The 21,577-nt window shown below is 44.3% G+C and overlaps 1 protein-coding gene across 5 annotated transcripts in view; it reads right to left on the reverse strand.

The window, feature by feature from the left end:
• Positions 1–21,577, reverse strand: part of Ntrk3 (neurotrophic receptor tyrosine kinase 3) — a 356,741-nt gene that overhangs the window by 143,130 nt on the left and 192,034 nt on the right. For all 5 annotated transcript variants that reach the window (XM_010621033.2, XM_010621034.3, XM_033761083.1 and 2 more), the window contains exon 12: positions 5,051–5,239. In XM_010621033.2, coding sequence (XP_010619335.1) covers positions 5,051–5,239 — 189 coding nt within the window. The remainder of the gene's footprint in view (positions 1–5,050; positions 5,240–21,577) is intronic.

Genomic DNA, 21,577 nt, shown 5'->3' on the forward strand with positions numbered 1-21,577 from the left:
GTAGTGACCACACATGTTCCTCATGTTTCCAGAATCCAGGGGGCTTGACACAAACCCTCACAGTGAATGTACAGAACAGATGGTGGGGAAAGCCAGCCCAGCACAACGAACTTGAATGTTAAAGAAAAAAGACTCAAAGGCACACAGTCCAGCTCTGCAGAGAGACCAACAACAGGGTAGTCCTAGAAGATGGAACCAGACAGAGGTGAAGCTACAGGTCAAGTCACTGAGTGAGGTTAGTGTTGAGTAGAGGGGCACACAGGCAACGGACAGGCAGGAGGAGCAGCAGGATGACCGCGATGGGGTGATGCAGGCAAGGAGAGGCTGAGTCTGGGAAGGTGGAGACATTCCCTGGGGACAAAACAGACACCAGTCCCTGAGGACAGAAGGAAGGAGGGCTGGAAAGAGGGGACACGTTTAGCTCCCCCAGATGCCCTATGCCTTCTCAACCAAGAGAATGAGTTTTATGAAAGGGGTTTGTTTTGTTTGTTTTTTGTTTTTGTTTTTTTTGTTTTTTTTTTGTTTTTTTGGCTTTTTGAGACAGGGTCTCACTATGTAGTTGAGACTGACCTGGAATTCACTATGTAGCCCATGCTGGTCTCGAACTCACAGCGATCCTCCTGCCTCAGCCTCCCGAGTGCTGGGATTACAGGCGCGTGCCACCATGCCCAGCAAATATTTTCTTTTATCTTTTTTCCCCCAGTGCTTGGGACTATTTGTTTTTGTTTTTGTATTTTGGTACCAGGGATCGAACCTATGTAGCATGCTGGGCTCGAACTCACAGCGATCCTCCTGCCTCAGCCTCCCGAGTGCTGGGATTACAGGCATGTGCCACCATGCCCAGCAAATATTTTCTTTTATCTTTTTTCCCCCAGTGCTTGGGACTATTTGTTTTTGTTTTTGTATTTTGGTACCAGGGATCGAACTCAGTCCTTGCGCTTGAGACCTAGGAGGTGGAACCACTGAGCTAAATCCCTGGCCTGAAAGGGGTTTTGTTAAAGAGAGCCAAGGAGTCTTCTAAATGGCCTGAAGGGAAAGAGCCAATGTATGACTTTCAAGATAGGGGCAAGCAGTGCAGCCCAACTTATGAACCACATTATTGCAGCCCAGAGCTGTCACAAAGGTGACAGAGGTAACCAAGGGCCCGATGTTGTTAGACACATCTTTTATCTTGTCCTGAGTAACCCACTGTGGTCCCTTGGTGGCTCATTTTCTAGGACCTAACCCAGTATCCAGGACCCAGAGTTGTGTAACAAGGAGAGGTGTATCCACCTCCTGATGCCTTTGCTGGAATCAAAGGGCATCACATAAAAAATGAGGGAGAGGGCCCTACTAGGCTTAGTTTTGGGTACACATGACCAAGCAGGTGCATATTAATTTAGCTCTTTCAGAAATCCTGGAAAGGCTGAATGAATGCAAAACAAAGACAACGTCAAATGCAGAGTGTGTGTTGGAACACAGGTATGGGGATGCAAGCATCTGATAAGGGTTGTACCAGGTGATCTCTAAACACCCTCACAGCCTGGCAGGTGCCAGAAAATGCTATGCACCAGACTACAGACCGAAAGTGAGAAGCAAAGAGAGGACCTGCATCCTAATCACACTAGTCACCTTTCATGATAAACAAACATATGAGTAAAGAAAGAAAAATGCTCTGTGCTTAATCTCCAGCTGAGGGGTCTGGGGAATCGAAGTCTGAAGTCAGGTAGCTCTATATTCCCGTAATTCCTTCCCAAGTGACACATTAAAAGGAGACAAGGAAGAGAATGAGATGGAAGAGGCTTGGAGCCTCCAAGATGAGTCTTTTTCCCCTCTGAATCCCCTGATTCTTTCTATTCTTCCAAAGGGGTGACCCGGCCCTCGTGTGCAGCGCCTGCTCATTTATGTGCCAAGGCATATGTGGCTTTAATTATACATGACAGTGTCTCGCCACAGATCCCCGGGTGGATGAGTTTCCCGTGCTGATGAAGCACTGACAAGCAGAGGCGAGGCCTGCTGCCATCTCCACTCAGCTGATAAATCCACCAAGGACACCTGAGCATTCTATCCAGACCCTGTCTGTGTGAGTTTCCACAGCTAGCAGAGGGAGGACTGGCCGGATCTGGGCACGGCGCTCTTGTGCAGTATGGCCATACCTCACACACTTTCTGAGAACAACCAGAGCAGTGCTTTCTGCTGATAGGGCAAATGTTCCGCTGCCCTAAAAAGGATACCTTGCCTACTATTAGAAGGTTGTGACAGCCAGAGATACCACACGGTTGTCTTTTGATCAACACGGTTTTCTTCCTTCCTCCTTCAAGACTCATTCAAATGCCTGCTTCCCTTCCATCATCACTGGCCTCCTCCCACTTACAGAAAAGTAAGTCTGGATCCCTACACACTTCTAGCCAGAGGATACTAGAAGGGAAGCTCTGCCTGCACCTGGTGTCCCGGTGCCGGCTTCTCAGCTCTGTGCTGCATCCTGACACCCAAGGACCCTTGCTGGGTCTCATGGCCCTCTACACACCTCCTAAGTTACCATGAAAACAATGATTCTGGTGGCCCAAAGGAAACTCAAATGTGTCCGATTCGTCCCATCCAGCAACTGCACTGAAACCTGGAATAAGGAGCCCCATGGGATACAAATCCGGGCCTCGGGTCATATTTTGCTTCAGAAGCCCAGTACAGCCACTAAAGGAATACAGGTGATGCTCATTATGCACAGAATCTGTCCCTGAGCATTTGCCTGCTCATTAAGATGAATTTGCAACTCAAAAAGCAACACCTAAGGTGCTCTGGGGGTCACATGGGGAGCTGCACAGAGCGGCAAAAAGCATGAGTGGCCCCGTGAGCACATTCCCAGTCCAGATGGGCAAGGCAACACTCTATCTTCTTTAAAAAGATTGATTTTAGGGCCAGGAATTTAGCTTAGTGGTTCTGCCACCTGCCTCGCAAGTGCAAGGTCCTGAGTTCGATCCCTGCTACAAGATAGATAGATAGATAGATAGATAGATACATAGATAGATAGATAGATAGATAGAGATATTAATTGGCAAATGAAAATTGTATTTATTCATACTGTTTTGAAATTCTTGTTCCAGTTTACATTCTCTAAACAAGTACTCTTCTCATGGTCTATTCAGGACCATGTTTTTCACATTTGTTTTGGTGCTTTTTGTTAGTGATTTGGCTCCTTAAGATGGCTTCCAAGCACGGTCTATGCAATTCCATCTGGTGTTTCTAGCACCTGATGGCTGTGATGTGTCTCACAGAGGAGCAAGTGTTTGGGCAGTGCTGTCAGGCACTGAGTTCAATGCTTATGAGTTCGCAGTACACACTAAGTACAGTGTCTTGAAAGAGAAACTCACATACAATGTAAAACCAGATTATGTTCTGATTGGTTGATAAAATGTGATCAGAGGCTCATAGGAACCTAACACTATTTCCCCTAGGAACAATGGTCCAGCATTCTTGAATTCATTGTTTGCAGTGACTTTTTAGAAAAGGGCTATGTCAAACAATCAGACTCAACTCTATATTTCATACACTAATGGTGAGGTACTTGTTCAAATACCAATGGCGCCCTAGAAAACTCTGCATCAATCTTAGACTAGGCGTGGACCCATGCTAGCACCAGGGCAGGGATCCTTTCCCAGGCACACAAAGGCCAGGCCAGGCAGGAGCCTGATCTGAGAAAGGAGCTCACTAGCCAGAGCACAGCCCCGTTTGCTGTTTCCCACTATTTATCTTTCTTCTTTACCAAGCCTGGCCCAGAACCCAGGTGTCCTTCCTCTGATACCAACAGGGATCATCTGATGGACACTGAGGTACACTTGGGAGAACAGCCGAAATGGGAGTTAAATGATGACCTGATGCTGACTAAAGCCCAGCCCTTCCCACTGTGGCAACCTTCTCACTTGAAAATTAGAGCCAAAGCAATGGAAGCAGAGGCTGACAGTGTAGCAAGAGGCCCATTCTGCCACAAGATGAGCCAACAAGATTAGTAAGAGTTTTGTGAGCTTACAGAAAGTGACCCACGTGCAGACCGTTGAGCCCTTGGGATTAGCAAAAGCACTGCTCCCTAGTCCTATGCTGAAACTAAGACAGGAAGGGAACCTGTTACCAGGCAACCTGGGGAAAGAATGGGGACTCACAGCCTCCCAGGACCCTGGTATTCCTGTATGTAAAGCAAAGCCTTCACACCTAGCTGGTCACCAGGCTCCCTTCTAGCCTTCAAGCAGGCAGTGGCACCCCTGATCTCCAAGGCCAAACTGAACTGTCTCTCTGAAGCAGTGAGTTGTTCTCTGGTGCAGGAGCAGTGGGGAGGGAAGGGATGTGCATTGGTGTTGCTGGACCCAGAATGAACCTGGGGACATGGCAAGGAGGAACCCTGCCAGATGCAGGGATGAGTCACTGAGGCTATGGGGGCTAAAGGAACCTAGCTGGTCTCAGCACAAATGCAGAGAGGGGCTGGAACCAAGAGGAGGTGAGAGATGAAGAGGTAAGAGATGAGGAGGAAATGGGTGCCCTGCGCCTCTGGTCTGCCTTGAGGAATTGAGGGTTCCTGGCACTTAGCCTGAGATCCAGTTCTCACAGAGTGGGGCACTGGAGGGGTAGCTGGAGAGATGTTTTCATTCAAAAAGACCTAGCCCTTCATTACCCCCGCTTCTCATGGAAGCCTGGGTGGAGGTTCTCATGGTCCCAGGGGCTACTGTCTGGACAGAGGCATGTGCCCTAATTACCTAGGCCAGGTTGGCGGAGTAGACCAGTCTGCTCCATGTCCTACCTCACTGGGAGCACCTCTCCCTACCCACGGTCCCGCTGATTCTGGGTGAAGAAAGTGGGAACCAGAGAGACCCATGACCCTCCCTGTCCCAAGGACTCTGCTCAAGGGCTCCTCCTTGCTCAGGATGTCCTAAAAATTCTGAGATAATCAGGGTGAGTCTCTTAGAGAGTGGGAGGTTGGCAGGTGGCAGGTCACCCCAGAAGATTCCAGAACCCCAGCTACCTGGTCTGTTGCCACACCGCCCTTCCCTCCCTAAAAGGGACAGGATTCTATCCTGCTACTTACACGTGTCTGGCTTGTGACAGTTGTGTCCCTGACGGAAGTACTGGGGGTTCTCGATGACTGGGATGCGTGTCATACCAATGACCACTGTGTCAGGCCCGGCATCAAGAGAGGAGGGCGTGGTGATGCCATGGTTGATGTGGTGCAGGGGGCTGGCTGAGTCCTCTTCACCGCTGATCACAGCCACAGGACCTGCAGACACCACCAGAAAACATGTCATCCTGGGCAGGTCCTGGCCCACACCCAGTCAACTCCCAGCCCTGTCCACAGACCCTGTTTTCCCCACCATGTTTGCCATAAGAGCAAAGACTGTCATAAGCACATTCCCCTACTGGTCTAAAGTCTAAATCCAGTGAACGCTCCCCATCAAATTCTCTTCTTGACAACTACCTACCCCTTAATCATAGAAATATCTCCAAAACAAGTGACTCCAAATGACCATGTTATAAATTATTTTCACTTCCTCTGATATCCAAAGTGGTTCAACATAATAAGAATTTTACAGCATGGTGTGGTGAAACACACTGGTAATTCTAGCATTTGGGAGGCTGAGGCAGGAGGATCATAAATTTGAGGCCAGCCTGAGATATATAGTGTGATCCTATCTCAAAAAACAAAATAATAAGAATTTTAAATTAGTTCATTTATATAGCAATAACAGGATTTTAAAACATGATCTAGCAGTGATTTGCATCCTGTCCCTCCCCAGCTTGGGAGTTTTAATAGCTGCTGATGCTGGGTTCTACCCCCACTGATTCTGATCCAGATGATCCACGGTGCTTCCTGGGTATGAGGCTCGTCAAAGCTCTCCAGATGAGTCTTACTACAGCTGGAACCAAGACCACTGATTGGCAGCCTGGAGTTGCAGAGCCTCTCAGTGTGCCCATCAGGCCTCAGAGGACTCTGATGTGGCTTTCACTAGACTCCCCCATCCGGCCTTCCTCTTCCACAAGGAGACCAGCCCAGTGTCATCCTAGGTCCAACCCGAGCCAAGTTTCACAGGTGAAAATAATTAGGCCACATAACTATTGGACTTCAGGCAGCTGGGCCAGCTGTCCCTGTCTTGACAGATCCATATCACACCCAATAGCTTCAGAGAATACCATTTCCATCTTCCCCAACCTCAGCTTCACCACTTTCTAACCCAAAGACACAGCCCAGTGAATAAGGTTACTCCAAAGCACAAGGTGACAAAGATAATGAACTCTGTAGTCTTGGCAGAACAATGACTCTGTTTGGTGGTGTGATTCTCTCATACATACAAATAAAACTCCTGTAAATGGAATTAACTGTGACTGTTTGTGGCTTTGTACAACTGGCATTTTAAATAGCTGTTTGCAAGACACTGGGTCCCCAGACAAAGTGCCTGCTGTGATTTGGTTTTGCAGCTTGAACAATATTTCCACTGCAGAAATCCATTACATCTTACTGAAGTTTATGGAGAGAATATTTCCCATCAAAGAGCGAGGTGAAGTGCCAATGAGGCAGAACTAAATGGAAGACTGGTAAACGTAAACCAAGGACCCTCAATTCCACTCTGTCAGCACAGACAGGCTTATTCCGATCCATGACAAATGACTGACCGTATTTGGAGACCATGTGAAAAAGCAGCAATAAGTGGTTGCCCAAACACTCATAATAATCACCTGCCTTGTAAAAGGAAGCCAATTCCTGAAAAACACTTTGTAAACTTTCTGAAAAGCTTCACAGTGATTTCCAGTTAAACAGGAAAAAATTAAGGATGGCTCTTTATCCTCTTGCCCTTGCTATTCAAATGCAAAGAAAATTAAGAAATATCAGTATCACCAAAAGGAAGAAGAAGAGAGGAGACAAGAGGAAATAAGATATGTCAACAACATTTCGGAAGATGAAAAGTCAAAGCAGGTCAGTGACTTGGAGAGTGTAGGGAGGTACCAACGAAAGGACTGGAGGGGCCTACGGATAGGAGTCACTCCTGCTGAGAGGCCCAGGCCATCAAAGGAGAAGATACGCAGGAAGAAAGGAGGAATGAGGCTCTGAGCTGGAGCAAGAAACTCAGGCCATGACTCCATTGCCACCCCATGAGAGTAGCAATTTATTCCTAGAGAAATACAGTGCAAAGGCTCAGAGGAGAGCTGAGATGGATCATGAATCTGGGCCCCTTTTCCTGTTCCTAGAATAACAAAAATTGCACACAACCTGCTTATCACACTCCAATGTCAACTTACCAGACCAGGAGATCAGAGAATGCTTCTCTGGAGAGTTTCTCCAGAGAGTTTCTAGAAGACCCTAGACGTTGACATTTGGGATCACTCCATAAAAATTCAAGCTCGCTCCACAATCACGTCATTGGATGCATCCCACCCCATGCACCAAGATGCATCTTGCTAGCTGTACAGAATTCAGTTCCTAAAGACAAAGAAGCAATGCAGGATCACCAGAAATTTCAGCAAAACTTCAGCATGAGAGAGAGAATAAGGCAAGCAACAGATAGGGAACTGCAGGAAACAGAAATAAACCAGAACCAGAAGATGACTTAAAAAAAAAAAAACTATTATCCTTAGAGAAGTAAATGAAGATGTCACATCTATAAAACAGGGTGATGCTTAAACATGAACTATTAGAGGGATCAGAGTTAGAAATTATGATCATTGAAATTTCAAAGTCAAAGAAGATTGAAGGATAATAAAGTCAAGGAAATCTTCCAGAAAATCAAACAAACTAATGAACAAAAAAAGAGAGGTATATACAGAAAGGAAAAGGGCAGAACATTAGAGGTTCCATACAGAGATACAACTTCTGATTAAAAGAAGTTCAGAGTGGGGAGGAAATAATGAATTGAAAAGATAAGAAGGATAATAAAAAACCTACCTCTGAATTACCTACTTAGTTCCCAGTATAATTAATACATGGCATGAGTACACATATACATACATTCACACACACACACACACACACACACACACACACACATAATGTTGGGGATAGGAGATAATGAGAAGATGCTCAGAGCTTCCAGGAAGAAGGGTCAGGTCTGTGGATGGGGCCAGAACTCAGATTGCTATGAGACAGTTAATATGGCATCTCAGAAAGGCAATCGAATTCTCCATAATAACAAACACTACTGTTTCAGCATTGAGCAATCCCTTCAAAATGTGATGAACAGCTTTTTATCTCAGAATCGTGTATCTATATTTTTATGTGTAACCACTGAAAGGACAAAAGAAAGATACTTGAAAATGTGTAAAAACGTGCCTCACTGTTCCCTTTTCTTAAGAAGCATCAGAAGAGTCCAGAAAAACAAGGCAGCAACAAGAAAGAGAAATAGTGTGGCCATCTCAGGCTGTAGGGTTATGGCAAGGAGGTATCTAAGGGGTACAGACTCACAGCCATCACTGCAACCATAGGTCACTTGCTTTGTCAGAATTGTGGGCCACGGACTGCAAGAAGAGAGAAAGAACAAGCATCAGGAGGATCCTTCTCCCCACCCCTTTGTGTACTGTGGGTCATTAAGTGACGCAGAAGAAGGAATTAAAGAGACACTTGGGGAAAATATAACTTTGGGACTTCAACATTTGTGAAAGGCATTTCTTTTAATCTGCTCCCATAATCCATGGGTAATGAGAGGGCCACGAAATTTTTTAAGAGTTTGTGATCAAAAATAGTTACCACGTTCTTTGCATAAGTTAGGATTTGAAATGGCTGGAGTAACAGCAAAGGTGAAAGGGGTTTTGCCAAGGCTCCCCAGCCATGGGTAGGAAAGGGATCGCGCAGGAAGAGCTCACAGAAATAACACAGTAATACCAGACATCAGAGCCCTGGGGAGCCCAAAGCTTTGAGTGTGAGGGTTGGGAAAGGGGTAAGTAAAAGGAGAAAGGAAATGGCCAGAAAAGGACAAGAGAACTAGAAGAGGGCATTGTTCTAGAAGTCAAAGGAAGAGAACTTCTACAAGATCAAGAGAATCAAAAACTGAGGACAAGTAAGATGAAGAATGAAAATAGGCCACTGTGTTTGAAAATAGGAAGTGATCTTAACAACAGCAGTTTTCACAGAATGGCAGAGAAAAAGTCAAATTATGGTGTGTTGTGTTAGTTGGACAAATTGCAATCGTCATCACAATTTTTATCGTCTAGTGCTTCCGAAGTATCCATCTCTGTAAATACTATTTCTTTAAGGTTATGGTGCTTCTGTGAGGTTGTTGTCATCATCGTCCTGTTTTAAAGAAGGGAATGTTGAGGCACAGAGTAGTGACCTGCCCCAGGACACAGGCCTCGCAGAGACATGGTGATTCAGAATTGGAACTCGCAGCCTGGCTTAGAACCACCACCCAGGACCACCTCCCTGCAAGTGCAGACTGTGGGGACAGCAAGTGTTCAAGGGGACACCAGATCAATCCTGGTACATTGTTCTCCTCATGAGCTGCCGCCTTCGATGGCAAGTCCCTGGGATGCTTTTAAAGATGCTCCTCCTGATCCTTGAGAATTGTGACAGGAGTAAGCCACCTCACTAGACTCATCTTACAGATAATGCAGCATCTCTCCCTCTTCCCAGTCTGCTGCACATTCTTAGTAAACCACATCCACATAGACCCTTGTACAGTCCCCAAGGCCCTATTACCCCTGCCTTGTCATGAACTGCATTCCTTAAAATAAATGCCAGTGGAGGGCACACAGATCTATATCTTCCAAGGATGTGGAGTCTGCCTGTGTCTGAGACCACAGTTCCTCAATGGCACTGGCACAAACAAGAACTCCTTGGACAAGATTACTGGACATTTGGTGTCCATGGTCCAAAGGCCAGTCTCAGGATGGGGATGGTGGTGTACACCTGTAATCAATCCCAGCTACTTGGGAGGCTGAGCTGGGTAGATTGCAAGTTCAAGGCCAGCCTGAGCAACTTGGCAAAACCTTATAACTAAATAAAAATAAAAAGGGCTGAGGATGTAGCGCAGTGATACAGCATTTGCCTAGTATGCATGAGGCCCTGTGTTCCATTCCCAGAACCACTACCAAAATGAAGCCAGTTCCAGCCTCCAAAAATCATTTTTAAAAAATGGCTCCACTCTGAAAGGTATATAATAGGGGAGGCTAGGCATGTGTGTGGGTACTTTATGTGGGAAATCTCTGACCTTCCATTCAATTTTTGTAACCTAAAATTGTTTGAATAATGAAGTCAATAAAACAAAAATCAGTTTTAAAAGTCTCTCTGAGCTGGAGCTGTATCTCAGTGATAGAGCACTTGCCTAACATACACAAGGCCCTGAGTTCAATCCCCAGCATTGCAACAAAACAAAATACAACAAAAAGTCTCCCTGCACAGTACACACATTTCCAAACACCCTTAGGGGTGACCAAGGTACCCCAGGAGGAGGACAACTAGAAGTAGCAGTATTTCACTCTAGGGATAGATTCCCTTCTCAATTCTGGCCAGTTCTTGAGGGGAAGACCCATGGCCCTTGGAGGAGGAAACATTTCTTCTCACTTTAATAATCACAATGAAGAATCTATAAAGATAGCCAAAAAATGGAAGAAACTCTTAGCTGCCTGGGCAGCTCTCCTCAACTTTCCTGAAGCTGCCAAAGTCTAAGGCAGGTCAGGAACAGAAACCAGAACTGCTGTCTTCTGGGTGCTCACCCCCACACACCTGCTGCCCTCCTAAAACCTGCTAATGGCCATGGTGCACTCCTACAATCTCAGCACTCTGGGAAGCTGACACAGGAGGAACTCAAGTTCGAGCTCAGCCTGAGCAAGTTGGCAACTTAGTGAGACCCTGTCTCAAAAGAAAAAAATAAGAAAAAGGAGAATTGCAGATGCAGCACAGTACAAAGTTCAATTCCCAATAGTACAAGAAACTAAAACTAAAAATAAAATCCCCTTCCTTACACCAACTCTCTGATTTACAGAGCACTAACAATTCTTAGAAATTTGAGAAAATTCAGTCACTCGCGCTCCACTCTGAAATTTCTTGGCCATTGTATTAAAATGGTTCTTCATACATTCAAGGAACAATTTGTACCTCCAAAGATTCTGGGATCCCTGTGGCTTTAATAAAAGAGAGAGGAGAAAAAACTTAGCATTTATTATATGCCAGATATGTTGTTGGACATTTTATTCTCACCTCAGTTGATCCTCAAAAATTACTGTTACTCTCATTTAATCAACTAGAAAACTCATCTTCAAACTGGTTTAGTTTTCCAGAAACCACCCAGCTAGGAAGTCATAGAACCTGTACTTCAAGACATGAGTGTTTGCCTCTGAAGTTCTTCCCACTACACTGCCCATTTTCTCAAGAGTGTGGCTGACACCAAGTATTTCTGAGTAAAAGAGATCTGGATGTGAGTAGGTGAGCCTATATGAACGTGAGACACCAGACCAATGCTCTAAGGACAAATATTTTCAAGGTTGGACCAGCACATGTAATATATGTGGCATGTTAGGTTCAACAAGCACCACTGAATTGTGTAATCGCTCAACCAGAATCCATCTATCCCTACACTCCACCCTTTATTCCTGTGTCTCCTCCCAAAGAAGGTCTTAGAGGGCAATCTCACCTCCTAATCCAGAAAGGCCTTTCAGGAGCAGTGATCATCATGACAGCTGTTCACCAAGACCTTCCGGCACCTTAGGGGACTGCAGCTTCCTGCATCCCCAAAGTAGGCAGCACCTCATCTCTTTCTTGGAGTTAAAAAGTGAGCACGAGTGAGGATTCATCCCTTCCACAGGAAGTTTATCATCCAGAGTGTCACATTCTCTTTTTCTTGTGTTGGCATTTGTGGGGGAATCAGGCAGAGCCACAGTCAACCCCTCTAAGTCCTCGAGAGAGGCTAACATGGAGCAGGGAACCCCAACCAAAACACAGAACAATGGGCAGCATAGTGGGGTGCATCTATCATATCTCCACATACAACAATGTTAACTTTTAATTTTTTTCATTTAGAGTCTTTGCATGTTTCACATCCCTTCAACAAATCTCTACCACTGTACAGCACACAAAAGATGGGCAAGTTGTCCACATGCTGCTATTCATCTTAAAATACCTTCTCCCTAGTCTCTGTCCTCAAAATGAGCTCTAATCTTCAGTTCTATGTAGATTCAGATTTCAACCACCTAGCTATGACTTGGGAAGTAAAAGAAAACAAGCCTGGATGGGTCTCATGCTTTTTAATGTGTCAGAATGAGGCAAACAAGCCAAACTTTGGATTAAGAAAATGAGCTTTTAAAAACCTCAACCTTTTCTTACTGATAAAAATCAAACACTGGCATGTCCCTGGTGGGAGAGAGCTTCGCATCAACAAATCTGGGAGCAGGAACTCATAAAATGGAGTAAGTGAAAGCACAACAAACACAATTAAAAATCCAGCCATGCTCAGAGAGGGATTCCATTTACTGTCTCATAAAAAGAACCTGGTCCTCAGAGGCAAACAAAAGAAAATCAATTTCTTAATTTTTATTGGCAGATGTTGGACAGAGGCCAAGTGAACATGGGCTGTGCCCAAAAGAATGCCCAGGGACAAGTCATCGCCTTCAGTTCCTCAGGGCCCTACCCCCTGCTTCCTCCAGAGACCAGGCCATCCCTACCCACTGTGACCTATGGGACACACAGGCTACCCAACCAGGCACACCCTCCTTCCTCACTTCTCCGCTTCTCTGCCTGAATCATTTCCCAGAAGATAAGCTTCATTCTCCAGCTCAAATTCACTCCCAGCCTCTAACAGGAACCAGACTTTGCTCATGCCTGTAGATGCTGCCACGTCGAATCACTGGTGTCCTGAAGCCCTTTGTCCGCCAATTCCAGCCACTTTTTGGTCTCATTAAACTATTGTATATCAAGATCAAGAGAATGAGAGCAAATTCCTCTGAGCTAAGCCCAAATGCTTCTGCTTCTACTTCATTCACAAGTGGGAAAACTAAAATCTATAACCCCACTGGTTGACTTCACATGGTTTGAAGTTCTTTTAAAGTAAGGTATGATGAATTAGAAGATCTAGAGACAACTGGAGCTGAGGAAAAGAAAACCCTTCTCAAGAGCAAGCTGGAGTTGAACAGGGATGGCTGATATGCAGGGCATCGGGATTAGAAAGTAACTGCCATCACATGAGCCTGACTCACTGCTATGGTGTATCCATGCTATGTCTGGGGGAAAACTTTTCACACTTCTGAGCACTGGTACAGTGATGCCATGACATATGACCACTGAATTTCTCCACAGCGATGGCCTTAAAAACTCTTGGAGAAGATCACATAATAACAAATGTTCACTGAGCCCCATCGGAAACTTTATGCATATATGATCTCACCCGGTGTTCATGATGGTTCACAAGGTGAATCCTATAAATGGAATCATAGCTGTCAAAAAATCTGCCTAGGGTCATACATCTAGTAAGTGACAGTGTCATCACTTCAAGTAGAGCTGTGATATTCCAGATTGTATCTACATGCTTAGTCTCTACCCTATTTGCTGGAGGTGTGTGATCACACGGCCACAATGAAAACACTGGGTCCCAGAAAGAAAAACCCTTTGAATTACAACCCCCTAAATCTAAGATGCTGAAATTAAGCATGAGAGTCACAGAGAACACATGAAAGTCCAGTGGCTTCATCCAGGTGATTCTGAAATCATGAATGCACTCCTGATCCTGAGACATTCACGTTCCTCTCATCCTCAGCACAAACTACATCACCTCAGGTCAAATAAAAAGGTATCGTTCCCTTTATAGAAAGTCAGTTCTCACTTGGCAACCATGCACCTCCCCTAGGAAATTTAACTGGTGGTGGTGGTGGGGTGACAATGAGAGTTAAAGATCAAGTAGCTGTTTAAAATGGAAAATCCTATGCTTTGGTGCATTAAAATCTATGATCTAATAACAGTGGAAACTCTCAGAGATGTGACTCTCACATCTGCTTCCTATCCCAGGGTTTAATCAATACCACATCCCTAGAGATATTTGAGATAGGAACTACTCCATTTCACAGATGAAGAAAGTAAGGCTCAGTTGTTAAATTGAACTACCACACAGGCAGGGGAAAGTAGCTCTTCTGACTCCCAATTTAATGTTCTTTTGAGCCTGCATAAAACTTCCTCTAGAAAAATAAAGGGTGATCATGCATCTCAACATCTCACCAGAACAATAATACCCAAAGCATTTCTGGGAGCTACTAGGACTCCCACCAAATGGGTCTTTGTGAAAGCTATTTGGAGACATCATGACTGTGAAACCTTTCCTAGGATCAAAAACCTAGGAGTAACTTATAAACATGATAGGACAGCATAATGAACCTAGACACAGGCAAAACATGTGCCTCATAAAAGGCTGTTCAATGAAGTCAGCCCTTTCAATGTCGAACAAAACTATCTCACAACACAGAGATTCTCTGCAGCCCCTGGACTAGAAACTAGAGTTCTCTGTTGGTGCTACAGAGGCCAAGGCCCCAGCAGTACTTCTGCCGAGGGTTGCGCATGCCTGCAGCCAAGGCCATGTAGTATTGCAGGTACTTCCTGGCCACTCCGTGGCCTCTTGGCTACAGCTCAGTGGACCAGCTGCTTGACTGCAGTGGTCAGCATATCTCTCAGATCCAACTACATGTCCAGCCTCCAGCTGAGACAGTCTAGGCAGGTCTCAGGACCTGTAACAGGAACCATCCACAATATGTCCATGGCAAGGATATCTCTAGACTATCTCACAGCAGTCCTGAGAAGCTTTACTTTTGAGGGTTATATATCATTAGCCAATATAATAATTTTCATCAGAAACTGAATTTTAAGGAAACTGAATAAATCATATGTGAATGTGTCCTGTTGTTAGATTGCCTTGGGATCAACACAGGCTCCTCTTCTTGCTCATCCCAATTCAGGCTCCTCAGCTGGCCATGGAAATCTCTAGATCATAAATACCTAAAATGTAAGGGCTCTATCCTATGTGGCTTTGAATTACTTTGATCCCCTACTTACATGCCTTTGCTAGAGCAAGAAACAAGAAAACACACATTGTCCATGCACTACCCAGATGTCCACAAATGTTGCTGCCAGGAATGTATTTGTTTCCTAGGACTACTGTTAACAAAACACCACAAACAGGGTGGCTTAAAACAACAGCAATGTGTTTTTTCACAGCCCTGGAGTCCAGGAGTCTGCAATCCAGGTGTCAGCAGGGCCATACTCCCACTGGGGCTCTGGAGTGAATCCTCCTTGGCCCCTTCCTGGCTTCCATCAGTGGCGGGCAACCCTTGGCATTCCTGGGCTTGCAGATGCCTCACTCTAATTTATGCCATCACATGGCATTCTCCTCTCTGTTGTGTGTCTGCCCCTACTCTCTTTCTGTAAGGCTACTAGTCAAATCAAATAAAGGGCCCAGCCTGTACCAGGCTCACCTTATCTTCAGTTATATCTTAATTCCATCTGCAGAGACTATGTCCAAAGAAGTTCTCATTCACCGGTACCAGGGGTTAAGACTTTACCTTATCTTTTTGCAGGACACTATTCAACCTGCAACACAACATCTCCTATCTGTATAACTCTCAGCACCCAGGTCTGAGCAGCAGTTTCAGGAGTAGGATGTGAAACAGCTTTATAAGGATGGAGATAGAAGGGAGGAAACTCAGGCTCAGGGGTAAGTTGAAAATTTACTCCATGGGCATTTAACACCCAGAGACAAGTTCTCAAGGGGTGTAGCATCATTCTCACTTGAGAATCCTCAAACGTGGCCTCAACACAATGGTCTACGATTCCTTCCACCTTCCATGACACCTTCCAGATTGACCTTCCATCCCTATGTTCTCTAAATACTGTGGTGTGTGCTGGGTCCTGAACTATGGAGAAGAAAGAAGACCCAAGCCCAGCCCTGAGGAGCCCCCGAAAGCTACAGGCAGAATACACAAATAGAGCAGCCGACTCAGACCCTTTGGCTGAGGACCACGTTACCCAGGACAGCAAGGCAGCTCCTGAGTGGCGTTCTGCCAGGGGAGGTTAAAGAGGGAAAGGATTCCAGCCCAGCATACACTCCATCCTTGAGCCCTATCTGCCCACACCTTCATCTCTGCAAAACAGATTCATCCCAAAAGCTTTGCCTCTCCTATCTCCACTTCCTCTGTGGTTTTCACTTTCCAGGCACCTTGAAGCCTTGCTGCTGCATCTTCTCCCCAACACACTTGAACAGCAGTCAGGCCAGAGCCTCAGCAGCCCCTATTAATCTCTTGGCTCACTCATCCCTTTCCCAGACATGCTGTAAAAATGATATAAGAATTGTATTTGAGCAGCACTGCAGCAGGAATGGAGAGGGGACAGAGGGTCGATTGATTTCCAGCATGTGAAGGTATAAATATAACACCAAAATCAATCGAAACAGCACCATATCAGTTCTGTGATCTCTTCTCTCGTATACCACTCTTTATATACAGAAGTACTGCTTCTGTTTACACAGCTAGCTGGCCCCTGCCATGCTCCAGTGGCCGGACCAACACATTCACTGCCAGGTTAACTAAGAAGCCTCTGTAGTCACACTGAGCAAGGCAATGATGCCACATCTGTGTCCACCACCAGACCTCCCTTAACACATCAGTAACCACACATATATGCTTCTGAGCAGGAAAGGTGTATGAGCTAAAGCCTGAAACCACACAGTAGTGAGCCCTATATACAGGTACTATAATGCCACTGCAGTCAATCTGATAAGGAGGCTATGAAGTGATAATGGGCAGATCCAGTATACTACACGGATTCTCTGGACAAAGGAATGACTCGTGTCCTGGGCAAGGCGGAATGTGGGGGGGGGGTTCATCATGCGACTCAGAGCAACACGAAATGTAAAATATATGAATTTTACATTTCATGTTGCTTATTTTAGAAATTTCCCATTTAGTATTTTCACACCACAGCTGAAACCACAGAAAGTGGAACCACAGACAGGGGGCTACACTACCTCTAAAAGGGGTAGCGAGGTAGATGGGAATGGAGGGAGATTCTGTTAGAATGAGTTAGTCAAAGGAAAACATCCAAACATCTAATCATCTAATCTGAAAATGCATATTCTTCAATTCTGTGACTTCCTGCAATAACTTTTATGGTGATATTCTCATACTGACTTCCTGATCAGGTAACATTATTAAACCAGCCAGCCCATAAAAACCTCTTATCCTGATTTGGATCTAGAGTGCATTTGATCCTGCATCCTAATTTGCCCAGGATGGTCCTTATTTATACTTGTTGTTCCAGCCTAATTATTAATAATGCTTTGTTTGGAATGATAAATGATATAATCACTCTAATAAAAAGTACCTTACTCCCGGTGTGTGAGAGCTGAGAGGGTAAAGGTTAAATCATGGGCGGAGACTCAACTGCTACTCTGAACTCCAAACACTAGAGGGTGCTATCACAAGTAAATTAGTAAATCACTTTGGACAGCACGCACCCATCCACATCTAAAGCTCCTTTGAAGAAGTCTATGGAAAGGCTGGGCAAGTCTTTTCAGAATACCCATAGAGGACATTGTCCTCTTTGGGCAATCAATAAATATCACTTGACGATGATGATGCAGCTATTGATTTTCCATTCCTTCTCCTTCTGTTCTCTTCTCCCTCCCCGCTTCCTCAGGGTACATACAGGTCAATCAATCTTAGGCCATCTTGATCTACTTGGAAAACTTAACTGCCATAAAGCTAAACCACTTGTCCTCTGGCTCCAATCTCTTAGAGAAATTAGTGCCAATGGAAGTGTCAGTATCAATTTCATAATGTTATTGAATGAAGACAAGGCTGGGCCAAGTCCCATATTCCTGACGGGCTATCAAAGTGATGAGGATTATGGGTAAGGAGACAGACAGCTCTGACAGGAGAGGCAATGACTATGATCAATTAGACTGACAAGACTATCTTCAAGCTACATCATTCAATGCTGACACAGTTCGTTCTCCACCGAGATTTGGGATACTGAATGTACGGTTTTCCTGGCATCTTCAGGGGTAACTGGAGAGCCTGGAGGCTCAAAGAGCAGCCCTTGGCCCATACCTGTCCCAAGAGGATCTGAACAAAGAGTTCTACAAAACTGAAGGCTTTTGGCTCTTGTGATGAGACGACTGACTATCTGGCCCTCCCTTTTCCTTTTACTTCTTCAGGCCTTCTAAAGAAAAGGTCAAGATAAAATGTAGGCTATGTACTTAAATTTAATTCCTTTGCAGAGTCAAGGGAAAGCTTGGGATTATTAAAATGGAAATCAAGATCTTGTAAAAGTCAAACCTTACTAGCAGGAAAAGAGATTTGTCATGGCAAGCAAGAGCAACAGATGGGTGCCACAAGGGTCCTGAGTTCTAATCCAAGTCCTTACCCCAGAACTGCTGTGAATATAAGTGTATGCAGTCGGGGACCAGTCATGTTATCTCTCTGGGGCTTCAAATGCCCTGTCTAAGTTCATCTGTAACCTCCTGCTATCCTAGAACACTATGAGGTATTGAAATGCCATCAGCATTAAGGGCAAAAGAAGGATCGGAAGGGAATGCTTTTTAAGACCGGCAAAGTGTACAGAAACTGCTGTTTTTGTTTTTGCTTTTTTTCCTTTGCCTGATAGAAGATGCACAGAAGCATCCATTTAGCTGAGGATGCATATGTGGTTTGGCTACAGGGACAGAAAAGCAAGTCTTGTCTTCTGCTCAAATGTACTGCATGTAAGAGTCATAGCAGCTATGCTTAAACTACCTCTTAGCATTCCTGGTTTTGTGGGGTTTGCAAAGAGTTGTTTGTTTTTCTTTTCTTTGGTAACACTTGGGGTTGAACCCAGGGCCTTCACCATGAGCTACATCCCCAACCATTTTTTATTTTTATTTTGAGACAGGTCTTGCTCAGTCACTAATTTGCCCAGGCTGCACTTGAACTTGCAATCCTACTGCCTCAACCTCCCAAAGTGCTGTGATTACAGGCATAGGGCTTGCTGCCTGGTTTATTTTAAATCCTCTAGTTTAAGAGTTTATTTTCCCTAGTTCTCATGAGTTTATGTTCCCAAGGCAGCAGGTATAATTTTGAGCCTCTGAGGTTACAGCCATTTAAGCAGGTTTTCTTTATTATTTTTTAATTGCTCAACAATATTGTTTGTTGGTGTTCTATTAAAAACCCCATCGTGTTTCATAATGGAAGTTAAAACTCATGCTATGTTTAAGTGTCCACTTCAGAATACGTGAGTGCATTTATGGGGTTAGCTAACTCCAGTCTTAATTAGTTGATGTTGACATTGACCTACGCAGTTAAACTAAGCAAAATGATATATGGTAAAGATCAGTATGTAGGGAGCCTTAGCTGGATAATGTCAACCCTGGCAAAGAGGCTGTTGACAATATTATCTGGAACTGCTGACTTCCCAAACACACTCAGAAAATTGGTTAATACGCAAATGTGTAAAGCAGGGGATTCCTCCCACAGTGTCTTTAAATAGCACTGTAGTGCGGTTGAGGGTATTTTAAAATCATTAACCAAGTTAAAGAGATGTTGGAGGCAGCAAAAAATGTATTAGAAGTTGTCACTAATCAGAGATAGTTCAGAATTAATGATTAAGTATCTCAGGGAAAAGTTTTTGGAGAGCATTAGACAGTAAACAAATCTTGTTAGGCATACACAAGGTATTGTTCTGGTGCTCATAGATGCACATATGATGTATTTCACACTTGACAATTTGGAAACATCTACTGAGAAACCTTGAATAAGTTATCAATTATTTTCATATAATAGTCTCTTTGTTGCTGTCAGGAGGCTTTCATTTGATCAACAATGTCTCCCCAGAATTTAACAACTCCAGCGAATCACTAAGAATATGACTTACAGAACTTCTAAAGAGAAGTAAAGAAAGAATGAAAGTAATGTCAGGGATTTTGTTCCTTGTCTTCCCTGTTCTTGGCATGAATTCAAAGACATGTGTGTCCCAGGTCATAATGGAAAAAATGACGTTCAGAAGTGAGAGGAACCTGTGAGTTGCCAACAAAATGTGTCCTGAAGTTGCTACCCTGCAATCCTTTAGCTAGTAAGTGGCTGACTTTTAATGGACCTAGGTATTATCCTCGTCTCTGCCAAGTTCGCAGACTCTACATGTGGAAAGTGTCCTACTTCAGATATTAGACATGCATCTTTTCAGAGTTTAGATGGGTAAACTGAGTGATCAATAGATACAGTACATGTCTACACACACACAAAAAAATTATTTATGGAAAATACTCGATGCTCCAGTTATTTGGCTATGCTTTCTTGTATTTTCTCTTTACATGACTACTGCTTGTTGAGTATGTACGATGGCCCAAAACTGCCTCAAGTAATTTATAAACATTTTTCCTTTAACCCTCATGACCTTGCAATAGTCATTTCCATCTTATACACAGGGAAGTGGAGGCTAGGATGATTTCATTAACCTTCCCACCATCCCTCAGCTAATAAATGGTGAAGCTGGCATTTCAATCAAGAGCATTTCATCTCAAGGCCTGCACTCGTTCTGTAGCATGCTGTCTGCTGCAAACCATAATTTTAAGAAAAATTATTTTAAGAAAAATGAAGAGAGTGCATATTTGATATTTTCCTTGGGTCTGATGCAGGATTTCCATCAAATTCACTCTGACTTTATAACTCTTGCTTCATAAACATGTACAATTCTGGTTTGATGCTGATGATCATAAAATTATCTCACCAATCACATCTCCTGCTACTGACTGAGGGAAAGTGTGTGCTTACTATGGTTCACCCATCCATCCCTGCCCCAGCTGGGCCCCTGGCCAAGATATTTACCCTCATGCAGACCTACCACACCATACAATTTCCAGGGACCAGCTCAGTTCCCATCACCCCCTCAGCACAGTTCTTCAACGTGCCTCTCCTCTTCCTCCTACCCCACCCACCCAGCCAGTCACTTCGTTCTCTAATTGTCTCAGCATATCTGGAGACCAAAGTTTCCTTGTCACCACTCCTGTCTCTTTCTATTGATTCTCACTCTTTTCTGCCCAAGAATAGGGCTTGCTTGAAAGGGAAGGAGTTTGTTCTGACTCTATCTTTTTATTCTTCTTGACCGAGAAAAGGCAGCAGTGCTTATCAGGATGAGGGGAATGTCTAAGTTACAGACATATTTCCACTGTTCTGCTAATGATGACCAGCTTAACCTCTTTGAGTACTCCTTTCTTCATCTATCAGTAAGGTTAATAATAGTAACTCCTTTATCCAGCTCTTGTTAGGGTCATTTGGCACAGTACAAGTGCTCAGTATATGTTAACTAACAATAATTCTAATAAAATAAACAAGATAGCAGTTAGCTAACTGAAGAGTTTTGCTTTTGATGCTTTTAACCCCCACACAACATAGCTTCTTATTTCCATATGGCCACTGATAATAGCATTTGTATTTCCTAAAATCTTCCACTCCATGCTAAGGGATCAGAGTAACAGTGCTTCCCATCTCCAATAATGGAAAAAGAATTTAGAGACTCAAATACAAAATGAATCTTGGGCCAGGGATTTAGCTCAGCGGTTCGGTGGCCTGCCTTGCAAGTGAAGGACCGGGGTTCAATCCCCAGTACCAAAAAAAAAAAAAAAAAAACCCT

Source organism: Fukomys damarensis, unplaced genomic scaffold (assembly GCF_012274545.1).
Source record: "Fukomys damarensis isolate Sample0158 unplaced genomic scaffold, DMR_v1.0_HiC HiC_scaffold_7, whole genome shotgun sequence".
Classification (NCBI taxonomy): domain Eukaryota; kingdom Metazoa; phylum Chordata; class Mammalia; order Rodentia; family Bathyergidae; genus Fukomys; species Fukomys damarensis.